The 26,140-nt window shown below is 43.9% G+C and overlaps 4 protein-coding genes across 5 annotated transcripts in view; 1 reads left to right on the top strand and 3 right to left on the bottom strand.

Annotated features, from left to right (window-relative positions):
- The window catches only part of LOC126561695 (cecropin-B), a 328,190-nt gene that overhangs the window by 94,075 nt on the left and 207,975 nt on the right, over nt 1-26,140 (bottom strand). The window lies entirely within an intron of this gene.
- The window catches only part of LOC126560212 (protein gurken-like), a 473,091-nt gene that overhangs the window by 310,446 nt on the left and 136,505 nt on the right, over nt 1-26,140 (top strand). The gene's annotated exons all lie outside the window — the stretch shown is intronic.
- LOC126563197 (phospholipase A1) lies at nt 141-15,202 on the bottom strand. The gene is made up of 7 exons (XM_050219826.1): nt 15,179-15,202; nt 14,891-15,124; nt 7,809-7,872; nt 1,328-1,457; nt 603-1,210; nt 334-490; nt 141-243 (listed from the first exon to the last, which is right to left on the bottom strand). The coding sequence occupies exons 1-7, from the start codon at nt 15,200-15,202 to the stop codon at nt 156-158; spliced, it is 1,305 nt and encodes a 434-aa protein (XP_050075783.1). The 3' UTR covers nt 141-155.
- The window catches only part of LOC126561545 (probable 60S ribosomal protein L37-A), a 450,882-nt gene continuing 440,772 nt past the window's right edge, over nt 16,031-26,140 (bottom strand). Inside the window, exon 4 of the mRNA XM_050217805.1 lies at nt 16,031-16,040. Within this exon, the coding sequence (XP_050073762.1) occupies nt 16,037-16,040 (4 nt within the window). The 3' untranslated portion in view covers nt 16,031-16,036. The remainder of the gene's footprint in view (nt 16,041-26,140) is intronic.

Genomic DNA, 26,140 nt, shown 5'->3' with positions numbered 1-26,140 from the left:
GTTTGAATTCGGGAGCTTTTTAAAATCTCTCTTTGCTCTGCTTATTGCATACCTTTGGGCACGATTTACAAAACTAAAAATTAATCTGTGTGATATTATGTAGCAATTTCTTAAAGACATAAAACTAATCCATTACTTGCACACAGCTAGCGGATTTATTTTCCTGCATTCCTAGCTACTGTCCTTGCGTACGGGTAGACAGTTTTGTCGATTGCAATAAATAAGGAACCGGACGCTGTTTTGCTGTTCAAATGAAAGCAAAGAAAGAGAGTAAACGAATATTTAAAATGAAAACAAAAACACGAAATTGCATAAAACTAGGCGCACACTTACTTATTGAATAGACCGAAGTCATCTTTGGTACCGGCGGAACAGTCGTTCCGCTTGTAATTATAGTAGGAGGAGCAGGCCGTTCCTTCGAAAATGTTCTGCCGATCCAGCGATGCGCGGAAGTATTCGACGGCTTTAAAGTGACTGCAGATGAATTGGACTAGTTTTTTTTTTGTGATTGCGAAGGAGAAAAATGGAGAAGCAAAAATAAAGCAAGAGAAAGCCCAAATTAATTATCTCCTCTCTTCTCGGCGCTGTCTTTCTTTGCTTACGGTACGATTTGGTGGTATCGTTGTTCACCAGTGGAAATTCGCATCCCGGCTGCGGACTCGCACCACTGTTCGCGTAGTAATCTTCGTGCCCCAAGTTCATCGTAGTGCCAATAATGTTTTTGTCCGTGTGGATCGCTTGCACGAACCGGCCATCCGTTCGGTCGAGCCGCCGATCCGTCGACACCGGGATCGGTTTCGTAAACGCCGGTCCGGCCGGATCGAGCCCAATCACACTAGGAACCTGCCCACCGAGATACGCACCCGCAATGCCGGATATGTGTGCGCCCATGCTGTGGCCGACGAGCGTTACCTGATTGATGCTGAAACCCTTCGTCAGCAGGAACTGCACAAACTTGCCCAAAAACCGGCCCACCTTCGGTGTGTTGCGGGCGGCCAAATTGTACTCGACCAGCGCTAGCGGGCTCCAGTCAACCGCACAGATGTTGCCACCGATCAGCCGTACGTAGTCGGCGACGGTTTGCTTCACCCAGGTCCGGTTCACATTGTCCGTCCAGCCGTGCGTAAGAAAGACGATCGGTTTCGAGGGATCCAGCTTCTGCGTGATGCGTGGATCGTCTACGTACGCCTGGACGTACTCGGGCCGATTACTGCGATACGAGACAGAGAGAGAGAGAGAGAGAGAGAGAGAGAGAAAGAGATGGATAGAGAGATAAAACGTTAGGCCCTGAAAGCGAAATACAGAAAGAAATTTTACGGCTACTTACGTCGTTGCACACCAAAACGTTACATCCGTACTGACGTCATTCGTGCCGAACAGTAGCTGGGAGAGTGTGTTGCCAAATGCACCGATGACGGTACCGAGACGATTCGCTAGCAGATCATCCTGATCCGCGGCTAGAAATGAAACAAACAAAAATGAAAAACAAATGAAAAAGGGATAAAACAGCAAGCACAAAATTAAAAACAAAACTGATGCGGCGAAATGGAAGTGATACACCTCCGTCCTATACATATCGGTCATTAAATTGCCGTTCGATTGGTAGCCAGAAAGCACTATCATATGATGGATTTGAATATTGAATACTGTGTACGACCGCCCGCGAGATCACAACCGTCCGGTGAGCCTTAAAGCATTCTCAACACACGGCATCGGCGAAACTATAAACTGGGCCTCAAATTAAACTCACGAGTATTGTGAAATAAAACAAGAGCAAACAAACAGGGATACACTCACAGGCATTTTTTTTCACATCAACAGCAGTTGTTCTTGTTGTAATGGCAGAGTGTATAGCACAACAGAACAATGGCGGTGGAAAGCAAAGAGACTCATTCTCTATAAGCGCACTGTGGGCCATTACGATTTAAAATTTGGTTAAAATTATTTTGGGTAAATTATAATACAAATCAAAATTAAAGGATCTATTTTCTAGTAAATCTACACATCAAAAGACAAATATAAAAATTTAACAGGTGTTATCTAATTAGCATGTGAGTTACAGTATTTTGAGCTGCACAACTTTTATTATTAGCTATAAATGTTGGATGGAGACGCCTAATACTTGGAATTTAAAATTATTTCCTTAGAAAAAAATCAGTTTTTGCCATACGTTTTTATGTGGTACTAAACAAAAATTTCTAGCTCTATTCCATGCACTTGGTTATTGGAGAATCAGTAGTAGAATTTCGAACTTTTATATAGATACGTGCCAATTGTGCATGTGGATCTCTCTTACTGATCAAGCTACTTGACATGGCGCATAGAAATGTTAAGCCCTAACCAACAACAGCAAGCAGTCAAGGCGATCCAGGAAGATCCGCCTAGCTAGGATTATCGCGTTCGTGAACTATTGGACCTCCAGATCACCACATTATGCTAAGATCATTTACAGGTATGTGGCTGCAAACATATGCCTACAGAACGAGCATTGGGATGCTAGGAGTCCTATTTAATCTTCGTCCTACGATCTTCTCATAATCAAGTGACAATCTTCATCTCCAAGTGAATAAGTGTTTGCAGCATGCAATATGCAATACTATTCCTAAAATTAGCCACACGATATAAGGTTTCCTGCCTAAACTTCAAGATAGCTAGGTACCAGAATGCGACCCACAACTCTCCAACATCCGATTCCGATGCACCAAGATGCCTTCTCCTATTGCTTACATTTTGTTAATTTTATTCAATTACCTGTAATTACTGAGCAATTAAATAGCTTGCACACCTGTTACGACTCACTTCGCCCACTCCTCACTGCACTTCGCCCACTGCCCGCACACCTGACAGCTGATGTTTGACAAACGACAGAGAGAAATGAAACTAAAAACACTAAAACAAACATACTCCCATGTCACACAGATCTGACAGTTGAAGCGTTTGTGTATCTGGTGTATCATTTTTCTCCCTTTTTGCGTCATCGTTGTTGTTATTGACCCGCGTGACAGATGATGATGCGATACGGAAACTCATCACTTCAGCCTCCACACGATAAGAACTCCACGAAAAGCGTGTACCGAATAAAATAGCTGACCCACCGGACGAAAATGGTGAAACGTCCTGTGAGAGTAATGAGTTACCCCGCTCTTATTGCAAACCCCAGCATGCTCTTGTCTGCAATATGTACCGTCTGCTTGAGGATAATCGAAACAGTGCAAAAACGCGAGGATGGAAAAACGAAAAATAAACAAACACAAAAGACAAACGCTTCGCTACTCTCTTCGACAAAACTTGCACACCCCGTGGGGGCTATAGAGGAATGATGATAAAATTTATGTGCCTTTCTCTATTTGGGGGGGGGGGGGGGGGATCGGTGGTTGTACGCTGCTGTAAAGTTATGCCTGTCCAGCCCCATCCAGTGCAGGTTAAAAACAATGCGAACAATCCATTCGCGTGCTGCTGCTGTAGAATGGGAGCACACACCAAAAAAAAAAAAGCAAAACCAAAATGCACGCTCCCACCCACAACCGGAGCGAACCGGACCAGCTTTACAATCGACAGTTCAATATCGCTTGACCAGTTTGGGGCTTCCTTTTTACGTTGTTTTCGCTTCCGTGTGGATAGGTACGCTGGATGCAAGTTGCGCCATCATTTACTCTGCAACTCCACCAGCAACGGTACACAACAGTGTGCTTCACAAAAGCCTCGTAGTCTATATGTACGGCTACTAGGCGGATCGGCCGTTTTGTTTTTTTTTTTTTTGTCTACATCCACTGGATCGCGGTGCCAGTTGCACAAACGAAGGAAACTTGTTTTTGCTCGCAACGGTCATCAAACTTTCCGCCCGTCCGTTGCGGCAAATTATATACAGAGTGAGAAAGAGATTGAAAAAAAATCTTAACCGATGTTAGGCTGTGAGATTTGTTTACTGGGCAATCTCTTTGTTTTTTAAGTATGTACGAGAGGCTTTTTTTTTTGTTTATTTCGATTATTTCCATACCACAGGAGGAAACGTGGTGATTCTGGTGCTCGATGCACGATGCAAAAACATGTATTTAACGGCACGTTACACTCACGGGATTTTTTTTAATCATTTTGTTTTTCTTCCTTTTTGGCTCTCGATGGGCAGAACCAGAACAAGAACGAGACGAAACTGATGAAATATTGCATTGCTATGAGACTTCTTCCTCCCATCCAGACATAAGCAACGGTTTTGGGTGGCGTACATTATTAGATGCGACCTGCTACAACACTCCCTTCCTTCAGTTCCTTTCATCATCACCCGAAAATAGTCTCAAGAAGCCCCTAGACTTTCTCTTCCCACCACCCCCTCAAACGACTTTTTTCGTCTGTATACGAAAATCACCTAAATCAATGCAAAGCACAGTACGTTTCGTCTAGGATGCATAGTGTTTTCGATTGTAGTTAATGAAAACTAGTTGAAAATTGAGCTTAAGCAGCTCCTCGACTTTTTTGCCGAAAACTATAAGGAGGGGTTTTCCAACAAATAAAAATTAAACCACATTGAGCAACATTTAAAACTTGTGAGAGAAGTGGAGCCTTCTCGTGTCTTTTACTCAGAATCTATTTTAATGATTGATCTTCATTTTCTAGATTAATTTTCTTAAAACATTTTCCCCATAATCACCCGTTTAAACCATCACAAAATAATATTATCTAATAGCTTTGCTTGGTTCTGTAAGATCTTGCATATTCTTTTCCAGACGCAATCGATTGGGAATTACTTATATGTACGCCTAAATGTATGCAATATGTCTTTTTTTAGGCTTTCCTCGCATTCCGTCCGTAATTATGAAAGAAGAAAATTCAAGAAATTTTCTAACGATCGAACTGTGCCAATGGTAAGAACTCAACATGGATGAATATCCCTCCATCCTGCAGCTAATAAGCAATATCAAATCTGCACATTCCAGACATACCTGACCGTTACCCGTATCCAAAGACGTAAATACTTTGATAGAAGTGGTCAGGACAAAGAAAACGAGCACCTTCCACACAGGTGCGGCAGTGATTGATTGCAGGGTAGCAGTTAACAACAAGCACCGTTTCGTACACGGGTCAGCAATATCGGATTTGCAACTGAGGGTGAAGAGAAACAGAAGAGCAGGAAAAAAAAAATGGAGAGTTATGAATCTTCATGCAAGCGTGGTAACTGCGTGGGCCAAAGATGCGCCAGAATTGCTGCAAAACGCAACCACTTTTGCGGACCGGTTTCGCAGGAGGCACAAAACGCTTCACGGAAAACCCTTTGAACAGCGTATTACGCACTGGGTGGAACTCTATTTTTTCGCTACATCGCACCCACACACGCTGATGGTGGTTTGATAGATGCTTCCTGCACGTGATTCTTGGTTCATCATAATTTTGTGCTTCACCATTTTCCCACCTAATATCAAACACCCGGAACGCAGATTTGCTAACCCCTTTAACCTCGATAGATGGAGTGCGAGTGCTGCAAATATTTAAAAAAAAACGTATAAAACGCCTATTCTTTTATGATCGAAACCAACTCGTCCCCAAAAACCGTACCACCTTTTGTACGAGCAACGAGTTGAGTGGAACACTCCCTCCGCTCCCTTTCCTTCTCGCTTACGTTTTCCCTTCCACAAACGACAAAAAAACCCTCGGTAATCTATTTGTTTGCGCTACAATTTACGGCTGGCTTCATTTGAATTTAATAAATCAAAAATATTACTCTCGGCGGTATGATTAATCTGCCACGCCCAACGTACACTCGGGGAATATTGTCTGCACCCCGGGAAACCCCCGTACACACTACCGGGCACTAATGGCACAAACCGAAAGAAGTTGGAGGGAAGGGGGAGGCAAAAAGTGGTGCGAGGTCTGGTCTCGTATTATGGTCCTTCTACCAGAAGGAGTGCCGTCCGTCTGTCCGCTTTGCTGCCGAAAGACGCGCTACGCCTAGCCAGTCCATCATGTGCCAGCGCTACCTGCGGAAGTGCTGAAGCAATTTTCACTTGCATCTTCCGGTGACTACACCGTGCGGGATGGGGGCCACCAAAGAAAGGGGCAACGAACGAACGCTCCATGCGCTTCCAATGTCTGCCAGCTAAGTATAATCGCCGGACGGCCAAACATCTCATACATGTGCTTCCGAAACGAAAAACGGCACGATGAAATAGCGATGAGTGGCGCAATAAAAAGAACAAAACACTCCACCCATTCCACCTCCTTTCCCCAACCAGCCTGCCAGGACTTGGAGACTGCCGGCACGAGTATGAAACAAGCGCTACATCCTCTTACACCTCTTAGAGGTATTCCTCTCACGTTCTCACTCCTGCAAACAGATAGCCACACACCCACCCACCAATCCGATCTAATCTCAACGCCGAGCGTCTTCGATCCAGCACAGTATGTGTATGTGTTTGACCTTATTTCCCATTCTTGCTCATCTAACTAAATGGTTTGCTTCGTTTAACTATATTTCTTATCAGATTTTTTTTTTGGAAGAATATTATCCTCGCCGCTGCGCCGAACCGCCGAAAACGGTACACTTTAAGCGACGCCTAAATGTATGCAACATAGGTCGTTTTTTCTACTTAAACAGCTTTTTTAGGATCTTTTCTACGGTTTCCCTTTTTACCATTGGTTCGTTTGTATTTTTACGAGCAACGATGGCAGTATCCCGGTCGATTAACCAAAACTAGTAACGAAGACCTTTTCGCGCTTAATATAGTCTCCAAGAACAACCGACATTTTTTGGTGCACTTAATTATGATGCAAATGTTCCCGGTTTCACAATGAACCGTAAGCGATGATGAGATCTGACTCGAGACATAATCGCTTCTCGTTAAACACAACACTGTCACAGCTGGGGTCGTGCTGGACGCGAACCCAATCCACATTCCCGCGCGGACAGCATCCGTCATGTTTTATCATTCGCCGGGTCCGAAAATTAACGAGCGAACCGCTCGAAACGGTAACAGATCAATGCGGTCATGCGAAAGAATTTAACAAGCAATCATTCGCCGGCGAAAGCTCCTTACACAAGCACACATACACACGCAGTGAGCGAAAATAAATAAAATAATGCCATCCGGCTGCCACCAAGAGCTGCTCCTCTATGCGACAAATGGCGACCACTTTACGACACGGAGGTTGAGCGGACCGTTTTAATCCTTAATGTAACACGAGTTAAATAAAATTCTGTACACACACACACAGACACAAAAAAAAACAGCCCCAGAGCGTAGACCGTCGAGCATCAAACGACTTTTCGTCTGCGTTATTCGGGACTTTTCGTCTGTAGTAATCCTAATTTCCCGTTTTCCCACACATTTGTATGCGAGTTCAGTCGATTCTGACGAATCCTGACGCATGTATGTGAGCTTGTGCTATAAACTGCTAACGAAACACATCTCGGTCACATCGACGGAAACGATGGATGGAAATAAAAATTCATAAAATCCACTCTCGCAACAGAGAAACCCCTTTCCGGGTTTTTTTTTCCTTTTTCCTTTCCAATCCGTGCAGGAGATGAATGCGAAGATATGGTACCACAGCGAAAACACTACACTGACACGGCCCTGACATTCCTACAGTGCGGGCGGTGAGCATACTGCCAACAGCAAGCAAACATAGCTAAAAGTAACGAGTAAGATGTGGTTTCATGTCGGAATGTTAATTCGTTTTCCATCACCGGGAAGAGTTTGCCGGTGGCGGTGTGAAGCCACGCATACGGACGACGGAAGTCGCCATCACTTTTTTTCCCCCACCCTATTGATAATTCTTTTTGATGGTAAAGCTTACCACCGGTGAATGTTACTTACTCAAAAATGGAAGTAAATCATCCTGCCGTGCGCTAAAATCCGTCATCGAGTCTGATGAGAAGTTCTGAAACAGAAATTGGGAAAAAAATAAAAAACAATCGTTAATGTAAACATTTATCTTTTCTGTTCTCGTTTTGCTGTTTAATGTTTGAGATTAGTTTTGAATTTTGAGCTAATACACTTCAATGCATTTTTCTAACACCTCTTCACATTACTTCACCTCTAAAAATGTATCCAAAGTCAGATAAATCGGTAGTAAATCAAGTCAAAGTTTTGCACAGCACATTGCATAACTGAAGGCGTGTTCCGGTAGGCGTAGTACGAAGAAATTAATATATAACGAACGGATAATAACAAGAAAAATAAATGACAATGAAAAACTAAACGAAAATACACCTACTTGAATTAAAGATTGCATAGCTTTAGGGGCTTGATTTCTGGCTTAAGTTTAAGACAGGCAACCGAAGACCCTTTTTTGGTTTTTTCAACCAACCTTGCTTTCTCTCTCTCTCTCTCTCTCTCTCTCTCTCTCTCTACTTCTTCGGTAAATTCTAATTCAATATCCGATACAACTCTCTTTGCAACACCTGCTGGTACGAGTATGTAAAAGTTCGAAAAAAATGTTATGTTGATATAGTTTTAGATTGTTTTGACACATTGCTTGAGAATTTCTGATTCCATATTTCCTGCTACTGGCAAAGAATGAAGAGGAAAAAAAATGTGCCGTATAAAAACTCATAGATTAACAACTTTGCTCAATTATTCCCTACTTTGCATAGCTTTAGGCGCATTTTGTGTTTAACATTTAGCGCGTCAAAGTTGACAGCTCATTTAAAACTATTTTTAGTCTTCTTTTTCTTACTTGTTGTATATTACCGATACAATGTCAACTACTTCAATAAACATTATTTTAACCATCGACATAACTCTAACTAATAGACTGCAATCACTATAATCCATAAGAATGCAAAACATAACCTAACAACAACAGCCGGAAATAATACCATCTATCGGAATCGTCCCAGAACTTTTCCCACATCCGCCTCCCCTACCGCGGGTGGCACCGTTCGCACTAAAATCCCACGTGGAAGTAAGCGATGATCGGACAACTCTTTTGTCCATCGCCGTTTTAATAATAAACGGATTATTATATGAACCGCTTTACACAAGCGCACCATCACCAACGGTGAGCAGCGAAAATAACCAAAGAAGCAACAGTACAAAGGAAAAATAAAAACACACAAACACACACAGTAAAAGATTATCCCTTTAGTGCCGCACGTCTTTCTTCATACTCGCCCGCGGCGACACGACGAGGAACGACACGGCCGGGAAAGGGATTTGCTGGAGAAAACTTCGCGAATTTATGAGACAGCAGCGCGCACCCAGCGTCTAGCGCGAGGATTTAGTCCTTCTGCTTTCTCGCAATTTCCCACAACGCCACAAACCCGCAACAGCTACAGCTGCCGCTGCTTCTTGCCATCGTTCACACTAAATGATATATTAGGATGACAATGGACAATATTATCTTAGATTCTTGGTTGCACCTTTCGGCTACCGGCGGAATTGGTGTCCGAAGCGGCGCGAGCCAAGAGTGCCCGGAGCCGTTTGAAAAATGCTGCTGAGATGAAGCGTAAGCATTGCTACGGTTCACCGCCCCAGGCGGCTAATAGAAAGAACATCTTCACGGGAAATTCTGCCCCGGTCCTGGGAGCAAAAATGGACCGGAGTTATGGCTACTTGTGTGTGTGTGTGTATGGGTGCGGATGGGTGCGCTGGGTGCAACACGGATGGAAAGGAAATAGAAAATAATCGCCCAGCTGTGTGCTGACGTCCAAGAATAAGGGGATATGTCCCTTTGCTTCCCTTCCCCTTCCCTCATTCTTCCTTTATGCTCTCCCCACCCCATTCCCGTTAGTGGTAAGAATTGCCGGAGGAAATGACATTTTCGTTCCTCCAATTCCCACACTCCGGTAGCGTATGAAAAGCTCCCGAGAAGTAGTCACGGTGGAAATGATGAGAGATGGCAATGATTCAAGATTCGACACGAAGCCATTTCTCACCGCACACGCCAGGAGTTTTCTTCCTGTGTTTGGGTCGTTTGTTTTTTTATTTTCTTGATTTAGTCTCTTTTCCTCACTTCTACAGAACAAATTCAATCTCGGAAACCTGTTGAGTCCTCTTGAGATGCATTGAGCATTAGTCCTGCCGGTGCCTTGCAACAACAAACAGGCAGAAAGCGAACACGAAAATCGAAAAGACAATCCTGAAGCTGGTGGAATTTCATCGAAATTATGGATTGGCTATTTGGGGGACGGGCGTGCGAGGGCCCCTAAGAAGAAAATCAGGTGTCAACCTTCCATTACAATAGTTTGTAAAATGAAGAATTATTGTCCTCATTTTCTTGCGCTCTGGTTTTTGCTCCCTGCAAGCACAAGAAACGAGCGCTGTCTTTTAAGGCTAGGCACCAATCAAATTAACACTCGCACATTATTGGGCACGGGGAACGGTTGCAGGTTGGGAGAAGTGAATAAATCGTTCAATTTCCGTTCCGTTTCCGTCACACCGGTAAGCGGTTTTCTTGCTCGGTACCAAGTATCAAAGTCGCAACAATTGTCCATTAGTCTTGACCCAAACTACACTATCCGTAGCGCGAAATAGGAAATGAAAGGAATTGATTATATCAGTACATAGAAACAATTATACAATTGAATTATATACATTTAGATGCGTTTTAAAACCTTCATTCAAATAGAACCATTAAAGCGCCTTTAGTTTGGCAATAAAAATTATATTTTTCGAACTAATTTCTTGCTTACTTTCTTTTTTTTTCATGCCAGCCTTCGAATGGCTTTCGAAACTTATTGATACTTCGTGAGTGAATCATAAGTCCTGATTACGGGGAAACGATTCAGAACCGCTTTTGAATTCAGGTTCTGCTGTGTCTAGACCGACTTTACTGTCACTGCTTATCTCCGAACCGTCCCGTTTTCCTACGCTTCCTCTCCTAATTCGTTTAGTAACGTATTGGAAATAGGTCCTGTCAGATATCGAATAGCTTATGCGACTTGCTAGTAGCACGTAGTTGTATAGTTGGATTTTGCACTTTGTCCAGAGAGAGAGAGAGAGAGAGAAGAGAGAGAGAGAGAGAGAGAGAGAGAGAGAGAGAGAGAGAGAGAGAGAGAGCGTATCACATAAGATCTTGATCCCATAGAACGGAGAAACAGTCTTGTGAGGTCTTAATGTAAAATTCTAGACTTCGTCAGGATGATCTGGATCTCTCATTTAACAAACCAGTACAGTGCTCGTCAGCAATGACACTGTATCTAATGAGGATTCAAAACCGAAAGCGATCAAGCTTATTCAATGGATTATTAAAATCTTTTTAGACTTCTTCGTTTACTAATACCAGATTTTATCGTTAGCTAAGACGCTCCGATGCTAGAACCGAACCGACTGTTCATACTGTAATTGATATAATTCTATAGTGAGTCACAGTTTTTAATTTCAATGGCTCAATATACGGAATAAATTAATTTTTAAACATGATTTGAGTAGAAAGTTGATTGAATTAATAAAATTTTATTAAAACTAGTAAAAATAAGATTTTTTATATTTTATAAACCAATAGTTTTAATATTTTCAATTTGTCCTACTCAGCCATGTTCACAAACGACTGTAGAGCTTGCATGTGAGTTTTGCTGCGTGCAGCTTGAAGGCCTATATTACTCTTTAGCCAGATTTTTATAGGTTATGTGAACAAATGTCATGTAACTTGTACAAAATGTTTCTTTAACTACAGCAGCAATCATAAAAACATAATAAAGGTCACATTGGTTTTATATTATCATTCATAAATGATTCAATTGGGAAGGTAGCTAAAACAACTCGCATTAGTGTATAGCGCCTAACACTATGCAATTCAATGCTCGATTCATCCTTTATAGCCAACTTTTTGTAACAATATCCATTTTTACATTGAAACTAAGCCCATTTTTTTATTAAAATAAAATGCAAAAACTATATTTGCCGTAATAATAACCTCCTCAACACTGCACCGGAGCTATTCTTCTAGCGATCAATCTACACTTTACAACCACTCGATTCAACGTTGGTTGATTGCATCGGGCTCTCCTGCCACAGACACAACATACACACACACACAAGGAACCCAAATCATCTGTTCCACCATTCGTATGGTTTCATCAATCCACTTAGGATGCCATTCCAGCTAATCCCGTACTCTTGCACTCGGCACATACAAGAACGTTGCGGGCGAACCACACACACAACACAGAACCATTCGCTGGCCATTCATCTCATCGTTTGCTCATCTACCTGCACAAAATCGTCCTCTTAGCTGCTCCTCCACCGTCTCCCCACCCAACAACAACACTTCATAGAGTAACCTGTCCAATAAAGCCACTCGAGAATCAATCATGCAAACATATTCAATAAGTTACCTAACTTTATTACATTCCACCTGGTACCCAGGGCCTGGTATGCTGGGATCTGTCCGTTTTGCTTTGGCCTTTTTTTTTTTTTTTGTTTTTGCTTCTTTTCCCCGCTCGTTGATGTTGCTGCTGCTTCTGCAAAAGCACGACAGCAGGTGCAGTTCTTGAGAAAACTCCACCACCAAAACACCCCACCCCTCCCATTTCAATCTGTCTTCCTCGCAGCATGTCCGTGGCGCAATCCGGTTTAAGAAAATTTCATATTGTTTTTCCCCGTGTTCGCTATCCCACCTTCACCGAATCCTGCGCCAGATTATCCTTCAACAGCTTCACCGCTTCGTCCCCAAGCAGGGTGCTTTTGATGTGATGCGTTGTGGTGCTTTCGCCGTGGATGCTGTTGCTTCCGGAGGCGAATTGTGTAGTGTTGCATATGGGTTGGGGTGAGTGCCATGGTGTGTGTGTGTGTGTGCCGCATTGAATGCAAAATTGCCGAAAGAATGTAAAGCAAAACAACACTGGCACTCAGCAAACCGGCAGGAAAAAAAGCATAAAACACCCCAAAACACAATCCTTCTTTCACTGGAAGGAAATGGGTAGTTGAAGGCTTGAGTGAAGAAAGAAACACCCCCGAGCGAAGGTGCGGTGCCCGGGTGAAAGACATAAAATGAAATACGAATGCAGTGTATCCGTTTTTACCATGGCCAACGCACGCGACTAACATAAACAGATATGTACATTCGTCGAGAAAATTACGGCAACAAGAGGAAGCAGAAGCAGCGAAAAAGCACTACAAGTTCTTAATACAGTAAAGCAATTCTTTGCCGGATTTTTTTTTCGTACCGAAACGGTAAGAAGGAACTCGTTACTCCTCCTAAACATGAAACGATTCACAATACAAAAAAGATGTACATCTTTCTGTAACCTTTTTTTCAACTCGTTTATCCTTGCTGGCCCTGTGGCAGATGACAACTAGGGGCGAAATTCCTGTCCAATGTCTGTTCAGTGCAGTAACTACAACTGCTGCCCTTGGTGCTTCTAGTTTGAGAATAAAAATTTAATATATTGTTTAAACAAACTGGCAATACTATGCTCCATTTCAGACAGGGTAGGTCCACTTTGCGTCCGCACCATATCGCAAAACGCTTTAACGCTTCCCGAGAGGTGTTAAAAAGATTGGGCGGATTGCATAGCTTTCTGGGGTTGATTTTGTTCGAAGCGTTTCGATCGGAAGAGTAATCTCATGGAAGGCAAACGTCCCATTAAAGGATAGTTATAGGACATACGATCCGTTGGCTGTGAGTAATAACACAGTCATTACTGGCAAGTTATCAATAAAACTCATCATTTCATTTACCAGGATCTACGAGGACTTTCAAAACTTCAACTATCTAACTAAACTAAAATACAACATCGACAAAAAATTGGATGGCTGATGCCAGAGGAATTTGCACATTTCCACAACACCTGCCACTATACGAGATAATCAATGTCCCGATATTCGCATACATCTCCGAGGCATCTCAGCTAGACTCTGGATGTTGCTCTCCAAAACTGACGAATTTATCTTTGCCGTGCTCTCGAGGGTTTTTTTGGGTCGCACCATCACATAGCGCATTATACTCGTCAGGGATCGGTGGGGTGGTTCGCTGGTTGTAGCGACAACGGTGCCGATCTTCACACGAAAGGGCCGGAGTTCTAATCTCACCCGGACCGATACTCGTTAATGGGGATTGACTATCCAACTACGCAGTATTAGCAAGATTCGTAATCCGTTCAACGGCAGGCGTGACTTCGTTACTTAGACGGATCCAGATTCGATCGCTTAACAGGAATGAGGGATTTGAAGGCGGAAAATCTGCAGATTACGATGAGGCAGTATATAGGCGTAATTGGATATAGGCACAGCGTATTGCTATGAACTTCGTATTTGTATTACATAACCGTTGGAGTGGCCGGGTGGTGTTGGTTACAGCGACGCCGGACTTTACACGGCAGGACCGAGGTTCAAATCCCATCGGGACCGTCTCCCTTGGTGAGGACTGCCTATCCAACTACATGGTATCGGTAAGTCTAGTGAGCCATTGAATGGCGTGACCTTAGAAGACGTTAAGCCAAGAAGAACCTTATAACAATGCATCAATTGATCCTTGATATCCCTTTCTTAAATCAAATAATTATTTCGCCCTTTTAATTCCTATGAATTCCAATCAGGCATATCAATTAGTATCGAAAGCTATCAAAATGTTAGCCCTAAAGCTTCAAAACACATACCAAAAACAACAAGATCTCATACATAATTGCATTACATTACAAAAGTTTAATAAAAGTAACGTTTTTTTTTTTTTGACAATCAGCTATAGGACTATCATAAAAGCCAGTGACATTGCAGTTTTGATAGCTAAAGGACCTTCATGAGAAGCGTAACAACGCTGTTAAACAGTCCGAGAAAAATCTTTAGTAATGACCAACCGGCCAAGCCACTATTTATTTGTTACTTGCCAAACCCATCATAAAGTTCGCCCAAAACCAAAATCTATTGTATGTTTAAACTTTCCCCTCCCCTCCACTTCTCCTCCTCCTCCTCCTCCCACCCCTCAATATTTCGTTCCCCTTTTTCTCTGTACTTACCGAGTCGAATCCGAAATCGAACGGTGCGGAACCGACCGGTGCTGCTAGTGCGGCAACGAGCAACACGGCCAACCCGAACGGCATCCACCGTGCGACATGTGTGACGGGAAAAATGAAAAATTCCTCCCTTATTTTTGGGGTAGTAAATGACGATGGTGGTGGTGGTAGTGGTGGTGGTGGCAGTGCACAAGATGCAAAGAAAATAAAACAAAAACGAAACGATGTTAGTGTTGGCTGTTGGGCGAATCCCGTAAGCGCACCGTTGATTTATGCAAAAATTCTGCTAACCGGCGCCAAATCAAATCCACCCATGTCCAACTGTTGTGGGTGTGTGTGTGTGTGTGTCAGTTTGCATGTGTACAGAGTAGTAAGTGCTAAGAAAGGATGTGAAGGAAGTGGGTGTTTTTTTTTGCTGGTGTTTGACATTGTGCCACCAGAACGTTTGGAGTCCTCGTCTGGAGCTCAACGCCTCAAACCCCCGGGCAGCCATCGTTTATCCGCAAAGACACACACAAACACACACACACTTCCCTTGCAGCCTTCTAGCACACACTACCACTGCATGTGGGAAAGCACATAACGGACATACTTCTCCGGACTTCCCTTTTACTTACCTCCAATTCGTAAAGGATTTCATCCCTAGCTAGGTTTGGTGAGGCGATGCTCCTGAGGTATAACGCGACAACTCCTACCAGCTGCAGGCTGACACTTTATGTACGTTTGATTGTGTGTATGTGTGTGTGAGAATTTCTCACCTGGTAGCCAGTTCACTGGCTTATTGTTTTTCAATTGCAGTGTGTCGCGTACTAGACGTACTACCGTATCCTCACCAGTAATCTACGTCTAAAACACGAGTTTTCCGAACCTTTCAACACTTTATGCTTGACACTGTTCACTATTCTGACAGGAAGGATACTTATTCCTTTCCTTTTACATATACGGCTCACTGTGCTGTGCTGCTCTATATGCGTTCCGCCTGTATCCGCGTCAACTGGTTCGACTTGTGATGCTAATCACCGACAAACCAAATGAATCGAGTCACGACAAACGACGATCAGTATATCTGCGAAAGAAAGGGACACACACACACGTCCGTAAAAAGATTGAAAATAAAAACTATTAGCTAAGGTCCTCTTATTACAATTATTATTCTCCAGAGCAGAGATATATCGTTTGAGTTTGAGGATAATGCTAAACACGGCTAAATCTAGCTATCGCTAAGAATAGCAACCTTCGCGACAGCTAAACAGCTCACCCCAGAAGCTGTCGCAATCACGTAATGATCGCGTAATCACTAACCGTTGCTAAAGAACCAATTCCCCGGACCGGTTCCGAAACTGTGAATGGTGGTCCAGAACGCAGCAAACGCCCATTTTAAAGGGGAAGCCATTGGCAAACGAACATTTGCTAACATCCCCTGCTACCACTTTGCGTTTAATCAATCGCATTGTTTGGTCGGTCATTACCTTCCAAAAATACTGTACTGTCCTCGGGATACGCAACCGGATCGGTATCAATAAATGAATCATATCGATCGAGTTTGGCACGTTTCTGTGACACAGGTTGACACTGTTTCGGGAGCCCGCAACTGTATCAACAAACACACACGGGCGCGCACGTATTTAGCGCCCGCTTCGTACGCGTTCGTTCGCCAAAACAAGAACTAGAACAAGGCGACATATTGTTTTCGCGTGTTGGGCGAGTGATAGGTTGAGAGCTTTGTTTGTACAATATTCGTACGTATCTTTTAGACAGTTCGAGACAGTAATAGAAGCATCACAACATATTCCCAAACCGAGTTCTAGCAATTTCGGTGTCCTTCCCGCCGGTAAGGGTTTCGTATTTTTGGTGAAGAATTCGTATTTGACACCTTTTTTTTTTCTTTTTGTTGGAGGGATGCTCTACTGGCCATTAAAAATCTTCATCCTTTTCTTCTGCTCAGCTGAACGACCTGCTAGATCATGCCGGCCTACGAATGGCTTAACTAGACTTGTTGACTGCTTGGGAAATATTGAAAGGGATTGAATCTCTGGGCCTGCCGTGTGAAAACCGGCGCTGATGTCGTCTTCACCACCGGAGCATCCCTCGTTACCGTGTAGTAGCGCATTCTCGATATCCCGTGCCTATAACTTTCTCCCATTTCTATTCGTACGTCAGAAAACCTTGACGCCCTTCTAAGATCTTAGATCTTCACCACTGATCCGAAAACCTGCTTTCGAGGTGGGGGTCAGTTATTTAGCACGTTCGCAAACTTTGCGGGATCATCACTTTGGTGGATGCTTTTTGATTGTAGTCTTTGCGAGGTTTGCTCTGCTGTATTGTGCGTCGTCAATGTTTGATCGGATGCTGTTGGATCTTTATCCACACACACGCACACACACACTCCGGAGTCCACTTCCCGAATGTGTCCACTTTCTCTTGCAGACGCATGCACGCATGCGGGACTGCCGCCTTTTATCTGAACGACATTAAATGGCACACATTGCGGTGGTGCTTGCTTTTTTTTTTATTCTTTGGAGTCTTCCAAAATCTGGACATTTTCTGTGTTGTGCTTGTCCAACGATTGTTGTCTTGTTGTGGTTTGGGGGGCGATAAACTTGTAGCAAATAAACATAAACTCGTACATACTCTCACACACACACACACACACGCAACGCAATTGTAGCGAGTTGTGGCCGGGAACTCAACAGGGCACGGTGACACACTTTCGTGCAGTTATCTTTCGATTAACACCTTCACCTTCAACGTTTTTTTTTTTTATGAGTGAGGGTCGTACCCGTGAACTTGATCTTCACCGCCAGGCTCACCTGTGCTACACGATCCGGTGTATGGTTGCATCGCAACACCTCTTATCTTGTGTTACGCACCTGTCTGTTGGCTATTGTTTTCCGCGTCTTCTACAGATGGCTCAGCTCGACGGCACGTGCCAAGAACTGTCGGTTCAAATCACCTACACCCGCCCCACCGTACACACTCTAGAACGCAACGTTACGCCACTGACTCGCAACAGTCAACTGGAATGCTCGGAAGCTCCCCCCAGTCTGGCCAGCGCCAGGCGTGATGGGTGCTGGACATCCAACCTTTATTTTGTTGTAGCCGTTACCTTCCGCGTTCCTTCGCTTGTGTGTCTGTGCGGCTCGGCGATCGTAGTTCATTGTCGTCCGGACAGACACCGCTTGTTTTATTTGGTTGTTGTTTCTCCCCATTTTATCTTTATCACTTTCTCTGACTGTCCCTGCCACCTTTGCCCCTACCACCGTACATTTGTCTCAGTTCTTCCAACCTTACTGCCAGTCCTCGAAAACTGTCGCCCGAAACAACAACACAAAACCCGCACCAAAAATGCTAACAGGTTTTCATCGCTCCGGATGGACGTGGCGAGATCTTTCACCGCACGATCCCCAGGGCCGGCAACGGCGGTAGAGATTTTGTTGTGACACAGTAGGCAAACGAAACCGAACCAATGTGGCGACACTTTCGACGGACGGTCTTCCCACCGGGAACAAAGAAGCCGGTGCTGTTTAATTTCTCTTTCGTCGCGTGTCGCGTGCGCGCTCGTTTTACTTTCGTTTGCCCGTTTTTTTTTTTTTTGTCATCAGACCCAGAGACTTCGCGGCACACCGGAAAGCGATGCGCGTCTCTGTTACGGCAAACCATGGTGGAAACACTTACCGAGCCTGTGTTGGTACTGCAAGGAACTTCCGAGACTTCCTCGACTGCGTTCCGCGTGATCCGCACGTCTAGAGCGCCGAGCGCTTTCTGAACTCTCGATCTCCGGTACGTTCACCTGTATATATCTAGGCAAGCCGCCGGTCTGCAGTCCGGGTTCTATTTCGCACATACTTCTTCCTTCTCGTCCACCCCCGGCGTGAGTCCTCCCGAAACCTTCCTCATCCGTACGGTACTGACCATTACAAGTACGCGAAATGCGCGTAGAAGGAAGCGATAAGCCTGCAACGCATAAAACTTGCCCAACCTGCTTTATCCAGAAGATCCCGATTCGTACAATTGGCGAGTCAACGAGATGTGACGCGAGAATCGTTTCCCGTCTCGGTAGAGCTAAGTCACTGTGCAAAAAAAAAAAAGCATACCGGCAAGTCATGTAAAGGAGCCCATTTATCTCACCAATCGCAAGTACTACGGAAGGATTCTTTCGCCATCGTTTCGCGCAATGTAAGTTAGACATTCCAGGGACGCTACGGCCAAGAGCAGCAACGGAAGCCTTATTAGGGTCCATCCCCAAAAGCGGACACCATCAGCATGCAAGAGGCATCCCAACTGACATTGAACTTTGAACCGGCCGGAGACATCCCGAGGCTTCCCGAAGCCGTCGGCTGGTTCGTTTGCATGGCTTTTTGTATCGATTCTAGAGAGATCCGATAATAGTTATAATAATCGGGGCGTTTACACAAACTGCACACAGGGTGCGTGATAAATCGAACCAATGAGCTTGCTGACAACGTGCGGCAGGAACACCAAGAATAGTGCTAGTGCCACCACTAAAATCAATCAACATTAAATGGCGATGAGGAAGTCTGCAAGGAATTTATTGAAATTGCAAATAACTTGATATACGGTCCTGACCCATTCGCAGGCTCTATCTCAAGGTGTGCGTTTTTCTGCATGCAAACGATGCTTCGGAAGGCTCGTGTAGATGTACATGCCAAGGTTATCAACACGCAGAGCTCTTTTTTCTCGCTTGCTTATCTCGCGTAACCTCAACGACCAGCACTCCAGGTTAATTGCATAACTGTAGGCAGATCATTTAAGCTTCCTAATGTGTGCGCAAATTAGTTCTTAATGGCGTGTACCACTGGAGGACACATCAGGCGAATGTCATGTTTGATTGTTCTATTTTTAACTTCCGGTTTATTGTCACACATTTTTGCTCCAATTCTCTACTCGCTCTTGTGCAGGTGTAAGAAGAGGATACGGTTTAAAAAAATATATATTTGACTCCATAAAGCACAATCCACGCTGTAAAGGCCCATCCTGTGTACGGTGTAATTAATTAACAATCGCGTTGTGGCCCGGTGTTTGTACAAGTGTACACAGCTCATCAATACACGAACTGCAATTAATGCGCTCAAACCTTTTGACACGCGATTTGTACGACTCTCTGTGCGCTTCGAAAAGCGAAAAGCCGGGCCCGGTATTGCCGGTGCACGGGTAAAATATTACCCATCGAAAACGCTTAAGAGCTCGCTGGTTTGGTGCATTTTTTAAGCCTCCGCTTTTCACTCTCCCGCTGCTGCTGGTCCGCGTTACTATGCTGACGTAGAGAGGCCGGGAGTTTGCCATGTTCCGGACCTACAGCAAGTGCGTACGCTGGACAACAACAACAAAAAAACACACTCACCATCCACAGCTTCCCATTCAATTAGCCGACCGAAACCGGTTATATTCCACCAGCGGCACCAGTGCAGAGGAGTTCCTGGTATGAGGAGTTTGGACAGGTTCCGAGACCTTCCCTTATCGCGGAGTAGGTTGGGCATACGGTACGGTTAAAGTGGTTGTAAAGTTGCTGTTCTTTTTTTTTTACTCTTCTTTGGCTCAGTTACGGGATCGATAGGATTGTGGCAATTGTTTCGCCATTTCAGCAACTGTAGCTTATGTTGTATCAATTCTCCCTTTCCCCTACTCTTGCAAAGTACTCAGCAAACAAAAGCTCAAAAGCCAGCTTGTGACGTAGAAGCTCATCAGAGCGGCATCGGTTGCAACCACTCGTAGCGCCAGCAACTACCACCACAACAAAGCAGAGATAGAACAACCGTGGCAACAACCTGACGCTGGCCCTCGCTTAGCCAGCTGTTTGTCTGTTTTTTCCGAAAATTATTTAAAACACCACGTGCAAATCTTCCCGTCACCAACTGTTTTTGAACGGTGCGTACGGTGCGTAGAAATTTCGGTGGATGAAAACCATTTAAAGCGTCCCAACAAGGCGAAAGATAACATCGAACGCAGCCTCTTTCTGCGTACGCCCGACCGTGAACTCGCGCACTTCTCCAGCTGGACGGATTCTGGGACAGGCTGGGAAGATAACTAGATTTATAGCAATATAACGTTTTCTTAAGCCATCGGTATTATTTTATGGCGCAACCGGAACGGGAGTTGCGTTTGCGGGGGCTAAAATTTGCGTGGCCTGCTAAATCTTATCAAATTAGCTACCTTGGGACGCTATCGTGCAGTTGAAAATTCGCATCAAAGTTATAAATTTTTTGGTGAGATAATGTAAGATTATAACTAAGTAAGCTACAAAAGCACATTCAAACATTTGCTTGGTTAGAGGTTAATCAAACTTCTTGTTTTTGACGTGTAATTCGTGTAATAAATTAATGAGACATATTTTCAGTCTCATAGATCTTTAAGCTTGTATGTATCAGATTATAGGAGTAATTAATAGAGTAAACCCAGTGGTGTGTCAAGGCTTCAGTGCACTCGTGGCAAACTTCCCAAAACCTGCTTGGTTAATTTCAATCATACAAACCCCTTTGGACGATGATATCATTTTCTCTGTACGATAAAGTCTCTTGGTAGACGAGAGTTCCTTGGATGAGGAGATATCTTGAAGAAAGAATTACCTTGGATTGTAAGCACCTTTCACGCACAAAGGCGTTGAGGTCTCTAAGTAGGCGAGGACTTTTAGAAGACTTGAATCGTTCTCAAGACTACCCAGTGCCATGTCAGCGCACCCAGGACAAAGGTAACATTCCAAAATTTCAAAAACTTCAATCATCCAGGCCTCTTTACACGGCGATTATCTGAGGATGAGAAAGTGTGCTGGTAGACGAGAGTTCCTTCCACGCAAAGGCTTCTTGTATACAGAGTTTTCTTGGATGGGACGCATCGTTTGACGGCCAGGTCACATGGACAATAACGTTGATTGGAAAACGAAGTCGTTTAGTAAAAAGAGAGTGGATTTTTAAGTCTTAGTGGAGTAAGAATTCATCTCAGGACTTCCCAATGGCGTGTCTTCAGTCCAAGGCTTCAGTTCACCAGTGGCGCAGGTAAGGACTTCCCATGACCTGCCTGACTTATTTTAATCATCCAGACCCCTTGGAAGGCTTTAAGCTGATAATGATAAAGTGCCTTAGCAGACCAGAGATTCTTGGATGAAGAGGTCTCTTATACAAAGAGTTTTCTTTGACGAGGAACATTCTAAGGAGAGATTTGTAAGTAGAAATGGACTTTTATATATTTCTAAGACCTTCCCAGTGGCGTTTACAATCTTTAGTGCACCCGTGGTGTAATTAAGGATTTCCTAAAACCTGCCTTGCTAATTTTATTCTTATCTAATAATGATAAAATGTCTTCGTTGAAAGTTTATCGGATGCAGGTGCCTCTTATACAAAGAGATTCTTTGAACAGAGAGGATCTTTGGACGACGAGATCACATGGACGATAACGTTTGTTGGAAAACAAAGTCTCTTGGGAAAAAGGTCTCATGGATGGTAAAGAGGATCCATCTTAGCGTCTTCTAAATCGTATATATTTCATCCATCAATGGTCTTATAGAAAGCATTAAATTTAAGCAAATTTCGAGGTGTTTTCATTCAAATTTTTAACGGGTTGTACCATAAATTACTATTTCTGAACAACAGATTTAACATGCAGAGTTAGTCTTGATTATTCACATGGCTAAAACAATTCGAGAAAAGATTTGAGAATTTTTCAAGACTTCAAACGGAAAGCGAATAAAAAGCGAGGTAGCAATTTCACCAGGCGAAAGCCGGCAATTATTTGCCAACGAAAGGATATGTTTTCAGGATTATCAAACTCCAAACCTTTAAACACTCTCTCTCTCTCTCTCTCTCTCTCTCTCTCTCTCTCTCTCTCTCTCTCTCTCTCTCTCTCTTACACACACAGAGCGTGCTGACATTACGTATGAATATTTTATAGCGCACATGTATGCAAAACGCACCAAAGTGGCTGTGGCTTCTTAGCGTTTGCACCGAATGTACCGAAAAAAAAGTGCTCTCCCCTAATAAATAATCCTCTTTAAAGACAAACTTGTTGCCAGGTTTCAGCATTCGCCCGCGTCCGGCACATCCTGCCGAGAAGCCGTCCGGTAATCGATACATACGGTTTTACAATATGGTCAAGCCGCGTGGCAAACCACAAGAAGAGAAACGAACACTGAAATAAGGCAAAACTTTCCCATTTTGCAATTGCCCCGAGACTGTTTTGGGAAAGTTTTGTCCTGTGTACAACTAGAGAAAGAGAAAGCGAGAGAGAGAGAGAGAAAGAGGGAAAGAGAGCGATAGTAGCAGTGCAAGAAAATATTGTCCAGAACGTCCCGAAGGACAACCTATATGTGCATGGATTCTCGTTCGTCAGCAGTTTCCCCAAAACGCCAAACCTGGTACGACAAAGTTTGCATTGTCCGTCCCATCCCGTTCCGTCAGCGGCACTTCCACTCACCGATCTGTTCGGGTGTTGTTGTGCCGTAACAAGCATTCCGGACAAGATTTCCAAGACCAAAAACCAATGATTATTCGCTTTCGGGAGGGGGCAATAATGGTCTGCCACCAACCGTGTGGTACGGTCACTTTGGTTTTGGAAAAGAGTTTTCCTTTCCCATCGGTCGTCCCCAGAGCCAAGGTTCAAGGTTTTAATGGCGGGGATTGGTGTGGTATGTCAGATCCCTTACGGCAGCGCCCTGCATCATTAGGCATCAAAACGCGCACCCCAGATACTGCATCTTGCCTTCTTCGCTCCCTATCTAGATGCAAACAATGCAGACATCTAGCAGGAAGTTTTGGAGCTACGAATGCTCTGGTCATTAAATTACGGGGACAAACAAATCCTGATACAAGAGCAAACGCACGAACCCATACTGTGACGATCAAACGTCTCAAAAACCTGCTCAAAAGTCATTACTCAACCAACAAAGGGAAGATCCAAGATCCTGGCAAAACCCCTTGCAAAGATACGCTCGATCCTCGGATAATGGTTCCTAAAGAACTTCGCTTCGCCGAAAAGGACTCAAAACACACAACTCCCTTACCAGATATGTCAACAATATGTACTGCTTGCGCGATACGTGCATACGGGCGGTGTTTGTCTTGCAAGATAAGAAAAGGCAACATTCAAACGTATTTATGACTTGGCTCGCATCCTAACCTTAATGTCCTGCTACCATTGGCAGCAGGTTTTGTTAAGAAAACTGAGTTTTCTCAGATTTTTCGTGGACACACATCCCTGCTCCTTAAATGTGCAAAAACAAACACTCCCGAACACACACGCACGCAGTGGCAAACCCTTGCGAAAAGGGTAAATAAATAACTGACGTATGTTAATACACACAAGAGCAAGCGTGTGCGAGTGCCATGGCGTGAAGGAGAAAAAGGAAAACGCGTGACCTTTTCTTGGGAGTTTTTGGACTTCGTCCCACCCCGTCTTCACTCAGTTTGTTCCCATGCTCAACCTTGGTTTCCGTTGACCCTAGCGAAGCGGCCTGAATTTAGATTGAGAAAAGCTATTATTAAGCGTTTCATGACACACCGATAGCATAACTTTAGGGGTAGCATGTGTTTGAGGGGGTGATAATTGTAAACAAATTTCGGTAGTTGTGCAGGCAGCAAAGGAATCAGATTGTAATGCAAAACCGAAAAGTAGGGGTTTCATCATGCGAGAACGCCTAAATGTATGCAACGCGAGTTACATTTTTTTCCAAGCATTTACCCTGGTATTTTCAATTTCTTAAGACGTTTTGTCCTTGTTTTCTAACCAAATCAAACATTTTCTTTCAAGAACACACACTAATGGAGCAGAAGAAAAGGGAAGCGAAAGAGCAAGATAAAATAAATGAAGAGGCGAACAAACTCACCGGAAAGCGCTGCCAGCCTCCATCCCACCCGTTACATTCGTTGTGCTTGTGCACGCGTGCGAATATTTTTCTTTCTCTCGAAACAGTCCACCCCTCAACCTTCCATTTTTCTCTCCTCTCTTCCTTATAAGGGTTTTCCACATGAGCAAGGTTTCAGCGGGTCGGCCTAAAGTCTTCCACGTTTAACGCCACATATACCCGTGTACTTACCACCAGCGCGACGATACACACCTAATCAAACACATGCACACGCACACACACGAGCTAACGGAAGGTTTATTAAGAAGTGGTGGGTTTGTACGTGAAAACTTTGCAGCAGCCTCCGGGAAGTTGTGTGTGAGTGTGCAATTTTTAATTAGAAATTATTATGCAAACAGTAATAAATGCTAATTAATATCAATAACATCAACCGTGGCGGTAGTCGGCGTCGGAAGTATGGCGAAGACAAAAACACCTCCCCGTATTATTTCCCCCTCTCCGTACTCCTCCCCCACATCGTTCCATTCTTAAGCAAATGAGGTTTGGGTCTCATTTTCTTCGGCGTGTTCCACTGTACGGATCTGAAGGATACACCCTAAAGGTAAGGCCAAGATAAGACCGGTTCTACTCTGAAGCGTCACCACGTACGGATAAGGATAAGCGCGTATGGCCGTACGGCGAAACATGGAACGGCCACCCGAACGTTGTGCACTTTCGAAAAACGGCTTGTAATCTGTTTGTCGAACAAAACACTCACACAAGCAAAAGCGAAAACAGTCAACACACGTCACCGAGAAACTTTTTCGCTACCGAGAAGCAAGAAAAAAAAACCCTCTCAAATGCTTTAGGAAATGTGAATTTCCATATGTGCTCTTGTGGAGTCTATCCTGTTGGAAAAAAAGCTAAGCAAAAAGCGCGCTTGCTGGCTGTTGACTTTTTTCTCATCTTTTTTTTTTCTGCGTTTTGTTAGACACTGGATAAACTCATCAATCGTTGCGCTTAGAAAATGGAAAACCAGGAAAGTGACGCACACATGTAGCACGCATTCATCATCAGTTTACGCTTTTCATCGGAAAAGTTTTCGTTTAAAATCTTCACCACCTATATGCCAATTTTCCATCCGGAATCCAGGAGCATAGAAAGAGTAGGCAGCTGTCGGCCGGTAAGTGTTAGCGTTTTGTGTAATTTCTCATAACCGCAGCAGTGTCCTTAGCCGGGGGCAGGAAAGCAGCTAACGAGAAGATGCGTGAAAATTGAGTGTTAATGGTGGGGCTTACCTACCGGTAGCAATCGATTTTACCTGGTTGTTTGAAGTCTTGCTTTTTTTCGTTTACGTGTGCTTTTACTAGTCATTAAAAAGGCGAAAGAAATTTAATAATTAATTTGTTACTTCTAGTTTAGCATTATTTTGTAGAAGCTTTTTTGTAGCTACATTGGTTGAT

This window comes from Anopheles maculipalpis, chromosome X, assembly GCF_943734695.1.
Source record: "Anopheles maculipalpis chromosome X, idAnoMacuDA_375_x, whole genome shotgun sequence".
In the NCBI taxonomy this organism is placed as follows: domain Eukaryota; kingdom Metazoa; phylum Arthropoda; class Insecta; order Diptera; family Culicidae; genus Anopheles; species Anopheles maculipalpis.
The sequence above is the reverse complement of the archived record's forward strand: the minus strand, read 5'-3'. Positions and strand labels throughout refer to the sequence as shown.